Source organism: Oncorhynchus gorbuscha, linkage group LG05, assembly GCF_021184085.1.
Source record: "Oncorhynchus gorbuscha isolate QuinsamMale2020 ecotype Even-year linkage group LG05, OgorEven_v1.0, whole genome shotgun sequence".
NCBI classification, from domain to species: Eukaryota; Metazoa; Chordata; class Actinopteri; order Salmoniformes; family Salmonidae; genus Oncorhynchus; species Oncorhynchus gorbuscha.
In genome coordinates, this window is record NC_060177.1 from 82,256,975 (window position 1) to 82,264,474 (window position 7,500).

Here is a 7,500-nt window from a genome sequence, read left to right on the forward strand (position 1 = left end):
TATATAGCTCCACATTCGTCTGGTACTGGTACTCCCTGTATATAGCTCCGCATTGATCTGGTACTGGTACTCCCTGTATATAGCTCCACATTGATCTGGTACTCCCTGTATATAGCTCCACATTGATCTGGTACTCCCTGTATATAGCTCCACATTGATCTGGTACTCCCTGTATATAGCTCCACATTGATCTGGTACTCCCTGTATATAGCTCCGCATTGATCTGGTACTGGTACTCCCTGTATATAGCTCCACATTGATCTGGTACTCCCTGTATATAGCTCCACATTGATCTGGTACTCCCTGTATATAGCTCCACATTGATCTGGTACTGGTACTCCCTGTATTTTGCTCCATCCTTGTGTGTTTTATTCCTCGTGTTACAATTTTTATAAGGAAATCTAATAAATTAAACTCTGTATTGTTGGGAAGGGCTCGTAAAACAAGCATTTCACGGTAAAGTATACTTGTTGTATTCGGCGCATGTGAGAATAACTTTTTACTTTAACTCATATATACTGTAACATTGAGTTGGCTCTTTAAGTTGAGGTATATGGGAGATATCAACATCTGTGCTTTGACGAAGCAGTTTGCTTCAAAACACAACAGTAATAAATACTATCTAGGGGAATCAAGTCGCTGTCCTGAACATTCTTTCAAGATTTCAGAAATCTACAGTCGTGGCCAAATGTTTTGAGAGTGACAGAAATATTATGCTGTCAAATGTTATGCTGTCAATTAACTTCTGGGCCACATCCTGACTGATGGCAGTCCATTCTTGCATAATACATTCTTGGAGTTGGTCAGAATTTGTGGGGTTTTGTTTGTCCACCCGCCTCTTGAGGATTAACCACAAATTCTCAATGGGTTTACGGTCTGGGAAGTTTCCTGGCCAGGAACCCAAAATATCTATGTTTTGTTCCCCGAGCACCTTATGGCAAGGTGCTCCATCATGCTGGAAAAGGCCTTGTTCATCACCAAACTGTTCCTGGATGGTTGGGAGAAGTTGCTCTCTGAGAATGTGTTGGTACCATTCTTTATTCATGGCTGTGTTCTTAGGCAAAATTGTGAGTGAGCCCACTCCCTTAGCTGAGATGCAACCCCACACATGAATGATCTCAGGTTGCTTTACTGTTGGCATGACACAGAACTGATGGTTGTGCTCACCTTGTCTTCTCCAGACAAGCTTTTTTCCGGATGCCCCAAACAATCGGAAAGAGAGAAAAGAAAATGACTTTACTCCAGTCGTCAGCAGTCCAATCCCTGTTCCCTTTGCAGAATTATCAGTCTGTCCCTGATGTTGTTCCTGGAGAGAAGTGGCTTCTTTGCTGCCCTTTTTGACACCAGGCCATCCTCCAAAAGTCTTCGCCTCACTGTGTGTGCAGATGCACTCACACCTGCCTGCTGCCATTCCTGAGCAAGCTCTGTACTGGTGGTGCCCCGATCCCGCAGCTGAATCAACTTTAGGAAATGATCCTGGCGCTTGCTGGACTTTCTTGTGCTCCCTGAAGCCTTCTTCACAACAATTGAACCTCTCTCCTTGAAGTTCTTGATGATCTGATAAATGGTTGATATAGGTGCAATCTTACTGGCAGCAATATCCTTGCCTTTGAAGCCCTTCTTGTGCAAAGCAATGATGACGGCACGTGTTTCCTTGCAGGTAACCATGGTTGACAGAGGAAGAACAATGATTCCAAGCACCACCCTCCTTTTGAAGCTTCCAGTCTGTTATTCAAACTCAATCAGCATGACAGTGATCTCCAGCCTTGTCCTCGTCAACACTCACACCTGTGTTAACGAGAGAATCACTGACATGATGTCAGCTGGTCCTTTTCTGATAGGGCTGAAATGCAGTGGAAATGTTTTTGGGGGATTCAGTTCATTTGCATGGCAAAGAGTGACTTTGATCACTCTTCATAACATTCTGTAGTATATGCAAATTGCCATCATACAAACTGAGACAGCAAACTTTGTGAAAATTAATATTTGTGTCATTCTCAAAACCTTTGGCCACGACTGTACATCTGTTCAGTATTTGGAGACTAATGCCATAAGTGGAGAATCAGGGGAATCTAAACAGTTTATTTCTCTGTCTCTCTCTCTGTCTCTGTTTCTCTCCGTGTGTGTGTGTGTGTGTGTGTGTGTGTGTGTGTGTGTGTGTGTGTGTGTGTGTGTGTGTGTGTGTGTGTGTGTGTGTGTGTGTGTGTGTGTGTGTGTGTGTGTGTGTGTGTGTGTGTGTGTGTGTGTGTGTGTGTGTGTGTGTGTGTGTGTGTGTGTGCGCGCGTGCGTGTGCGTGTGCGTGTGTGTGTGTACTCTGTTCCAGGGACGGAAAGGAGACCCTGGCCTTTCACCGGGCAGAGCTCCAAAAGGAGAGAGAGTGAGTATCTTGTGTTTTTCAGTGTTCTTTAAAAAGGGAGAGTGTAACAACAGCTAACCTAATAACACGGGATAATGTAATAATTCAATATTATAATAAGTTAGCTGTAACAGAGAATCATATCATTGAGCTTTTGTCATTGAGAGTTACTCAACAAATTGGAAACACATTTTGCAATAGCCCAATTTTCAATATTGTCCGATATGACCTAATGTGTTAGCTGGCAAGTAGCAAGTAATGTAGTAGAGACGTGTTTCATGGACATGAAGAGTATGAAGTTGACTTGTAACTGTATGTACATCTGTAATTCTGATCTGTCTAGGGAGACCGTGGTGCTTCAGGACCTCTTGGACTGACTGGTCAAGTTGGTAGAAAGGTAGGAGACCCTTAATCCTGCCATGCTCACATTACTCTATGAATCAGACTCTTTGAATGAGTACAATAGACCACATTGAAGGGCACTAAATCCTAGGCTTCACCCTGCCTGCCCACTCCTACATCTCTTTTGAGCTGTGTCCAGCAGGAATCTCAAAGAGTAGTGGTTAGGAGGGCTGAAACCAAGAGCATTCTTTTTTTTCAAATTATGCTTATTCTCTTATTTGGAGAAGAGCCTATCATAGTGAAGGCGTAGTAGTCCTGTACGTTTAATGTGGTTCAGACAGACTCTTCTTCAGGACTCTGGAGGAGGCGGATTGGAATGGAATAGCTGGGTTGTGACATCATCACTAATGGCTTCCAATACAAGGAGGGCGATTGAGGAGAGTCTTTTTTTGGGGTGGGAAACTTTCACAGTTGGAATCACGCTTTCACTCCATGCAGCTCAAAATGTTATGTCATTGCCTCCCTTTGACAACCGTTCTCAACAGTATTCTGCAGCTACTATGTTTAGTAACTGACATTTTGTTACGGCTTCAGCTGCTTTGGTGCACTGCCTCAAATCAACACGTCCAAACTGAGGAGGAGGATCCTTATTCAGTCATTTTCTAGGTTGCTCATTTCTTTGACGGTCAGTCACACGTGTCAGTTCACCAGGCTGCCAGTGTTTGATTACTTCAGTCCTGGCCTTGCCCAGGGCATGTAACACAGCTTAATCACACATGTCCCATGGGAGACTATTACACACACTCAGGTGGGAGGAAGGACATCTGCTCCGTGCCCCATGCTGCCTTGCAGCAAACACATGTTTTTCATTACCAGAAAATAAAATATTAAAATCTGGTGGGAAAAGACTTGGAGACACTATCTCTCCTAAATTACTGCTGGCAGGCAGTGTATCATTGGGTTATTCCACACATGATCCACTGCCAGAGAGAGAAGAAAAACAGAAACTCTGAGTACAATTCAGAAATGTAAGTCCAGAGATCTTACAACTAGGGGTGCTTTAGGTCTCCAACCAACCAGTGCAGACCTGGGTTCAAATCATACGTTTTCTTTCAACAACGTTTAAGTGTTTGATTGATTCTGCCTGGAGTGCCAGATTGCCGGCGTTTGCACTTTTGGGGCTATTCCAAAATGCTTTTTGAAAGAAAACAAAAACTATTTAAACCCAGAGCTGAACTGGTGCTAATTAAAAATGAACACCGTCTCCCTAATGACGATGTGCTTTGTTTATCAACATGCAGTACGTTTTGGACACATTTGTATGAGAGCAGTAAAGTCTGAACCTGGAGTAGAAACAACAGCTACGCCATAGGACCGGCTGGCGCTGAAAGACCATCTGGCTTAGGCTCCAGTCAAGGTTGTTTCATTCACTACAGTAAAATAGAGGGTCTCTTTCAGCTGTCCATGTGTGTGCATACTAAATGGCACCCTATTCCCAATGTAGTGCACTACTTTTGACCAGAACCCACATAGGGAATAGGGAGCCATTTGGGATGCACAGGGTATGATGTGCGTAATGGAAAAAATAGTTTATGGGAAAATAGAGTCTCTTTCTTCCATTAAAGAGTTGAATGATGGTAATTGCAGCTTCTCTCTAAGTGTGGACAGAGGTTAAGTGACTGTTACATCCCTCTAACCAATGTACTGTAGGGGTTAGTGACTGTTACATCCCTCTAACTAATGTACTGTAGGGGTTAGTGACTGTTACATCCCTCTAACTAATGTACTGTAGGGGGGTGGGTGTCCAGCTGGGGAATATTTTATCGCTTACTCACTATTGTCAGCATGAGAAACCTCAGAATTCCGCTGGGATGTAGCTGAAAGTTATGTGTTTAGTTTAGTTACTAAGGCCAACTCATAGACATCTCACTATTTTGTGGTCACTGACTGTGTTCTACAGTACCCTGTAATCTCACTGACTGTGTTCTACAGTACCCTGTAATCTCACTGACTGTGTTCTACAGTACCCTGAATCTCACTGACTGTGTTCTACAGTACCCTGTAATCTCACTGACTGTGTTCTATAGTACCCTGTAATCTCACTGACTGTGTTCTACAGAACCCTGTAATCTCACTGACTGTGTTCTACAGTACCCTGTAACCTCACTGACTGTGTTCTACAGTACCCTGTAACCTCACTGACTGTGTTCTACAGTACCCTGTAACCTCACTGACTGTGTTCTACAGTACCCTGTAACCTCACTGACTGTGTTCTACAGTACCCTGTAACCTCACTGACTGTGTTCTACAGTACCCTGTAACCTCACTGACTGTGTTCTACAGTACCATGTAATCTCACCGACTGTGTTCTACAGTACCATGTAATCTCACTGACTGTGTTCTACAGTACCATGTAATCTCACCGACTGTGTTCTACAGTACCATGTAATCTCACCGACTGTGTTCTACAGTACCCTGTAACCTCACCGACTGTGTTCTACAGTACCATGTAATCTCACCGACTGTGTTCTACAGTACCCTATAACCTCACCGACTGTGTTCTACAGTACCATGTAAACTCACCGGCTGTGTTCTACAGTACCATGTAACCTCACTGACTGTGTTCTACAGTACCATGTAACCTCACCGACTGTGTTCTACAGTACCATGTCACCTCACTGACTGTGTTCTACAGTACCCTGTAACCTCACTGACTGTGTTCTACAGTACCCTGTAACCTCACTGACTGTGTTCTACAGTACCCTGTAATCTCACTGACTGTGTTCTACAGTACCATGTAACCTCACTGACTGTGTTCTACAGTACCATGTAACCTCACCGACTGTGTTCTACAGTACCATGTAACCTCACTGACTGTGTTCTACTGTACGTACAGTACCCTGTAATCTCAACAGCTGTGTGGGCACTTGCTCCCTGTGCCTCTTGAAGTTCTACCCCATGGCCTTGTCCCTGGCCTGGGGCCAGACAGAGTCTGTGTCTTCCTCTCCCTCTGTGGGAAACATGTAAAATATATCGTGGGCCAAGGTAACCCTGCAGTCAGACAGACACAGTCAGCGGTTGGGCTAGTAAATCAGAAGAGGCTGGTGGGGAAACTGACACACTGTGGAGAGCATTACCAGCCTTGGACCTGGATGTAGTGGAGCGGTGTGTGTGTGTGTGTGTGTGTGTGTGTGTGTGTGTGTGTGTGTGTGTGTGTGTGTGTGTGTGTGTGTGTGTGTGTGTGTGTGTGTGTGTGTGTGTGTGTGTGTGTGTGTGTGTGTGTGTGTGTGTGTGTGTGTGTGTGTGTGTGTGTGTGTGTGTGTGAATGCTTGCTCACATGCATCTGGACCCTGCTCTTTCCACTGCCAGCCCAGCCATGATATCATTGGCATATTGAAATTGCTCTGATGTTTATTAGACACTAGCTGAGTCTTTTTTCTCCTAGACTTTCCCTTCATATTCCTGGCTATAGGTAATGGTCTGACACGTTTGGTGGATGGGCCTTGGTTAGGTTTCCTATTTGTTCAGGAGAGAATGGCATTGGTGTAAGGGTGTAATTTGTGCAAAATGGCATATTTTCTACTAATCTCTGTCACAGTTAATATTGTAACATGGGGATGAAAGACATGAGAACATGAAGCCAGTTTCTCATTTATAATGAAAGAATCCAAAGGAAAGAATATTATCTGTCTGCCAAAGTCATTTTACTGCTTCATACAAGATGGGAGAGATTAGACCTTGTGATGTGCATGTACAACTGTGGATCATGGTCAAGACCCTGCCTCGTTCCTATATATTATTATATTTATGATAAAGTAGTGTTTTCTTCGATGTTCTCTAAACCGAGAGCAATGGCTGTGTACACTGCTCGGGACTATGTGTTCAGGCACATACTTCTCCGCCAATACAGTTTATAGCAACAGATACTACAAGGCTATTTGAATCACATTATTCAACTAACTGGGCTTATGTTCACATAACATTCGGACTGTAATACACCTTCAATGGCACACATGTAGACAGGGAGCCTCAGACCAGGGACTGCTCCTCTGTCTCTCTGGCAGGGAGCCTCAGATCAGAGACTGCTCCTCTGTCTCTCTGGCAGGGAGCCTCAGATCAGAGACTGCTCCTCTGTCTCTCTGGCAGGGTGCCTCAGATCAGAGACTGCTCCTCTGTCTCTCTGGCAGGGAGCCTCAGATCAGAGACTGCTCCTCTGTCTCTCTGGCAGGGTGCCTCAGATCAGAGACTGCTCCTCTGTCTCTCTGGCAGTGAGGCTCAGATTTACATTTACATTTTACATTTAAGTCATTTAGCAGACGCTCTTATCCAGAGCGACTTACAAATTGGTGCATTCACCTTATGACATCCAGTGGAACAGTCACTTTACAATAGTGCATCTAAATCTTAAAGGGGGGGGGTGAGAGGGATTACTTATCCTGTCCTAGGTATTCCTTAAAGAGGTGGGGTTTCAGGTGTCTCCTGTCTCTCTGGCAGGGAGGCTCAGATCAGAGACTGCTCCTCTGTCTCTCTGGCAGGGAGGCTCAGATCAGAGACTGCTCCTCTGTCTCTCTGGCAGGGAGCCTCAGATCAGAGACTGCTCCTCTGTCTCTCTGGCAGGGAGGCTCAGATCAGAGACTGCTCCTCTGTCTCTCTGGCAGGGAGCCTCAGATCAGAGACTGCATCATTTCTCTCCTCGGTGCTCAGCTGTATGTCGCTGGCTCTGGAGCCCAGACATATTCTTCCCTCCTTTCCCTTCTCCATGGACGTGCATTGGCTCCTTCCTTGTCCTCATAAGGCTACGG

General features: G+C 44.9%; 1 protein-coding gene across 1 annotated transcript in view; it reads left to right on the forward strand.

Annotated features, from left to right (window-relative positions):
* Positions 1–7,500, forward strand: part of LOC124034948 (collagen alpha-1(XXVII) chain B-like) — a 132,544-nt gene that overhangs the window by 56,019 nt on the left and 69,025 nt on the right. The window contains exons 4-5 of the mRNA XM_046348341.1: positions 2,324–2,377; positions 2,700–2,753. Of these exons, the coding sequence (XP_046204297.1) occupies positions 2,324–2,377; positions 2,700–2,753 (108 nt within the window). The remainder of the gene's footprint in view (positions 1–2,323; positions 2,378–2,699; positions 2,754–7,500) is intronic.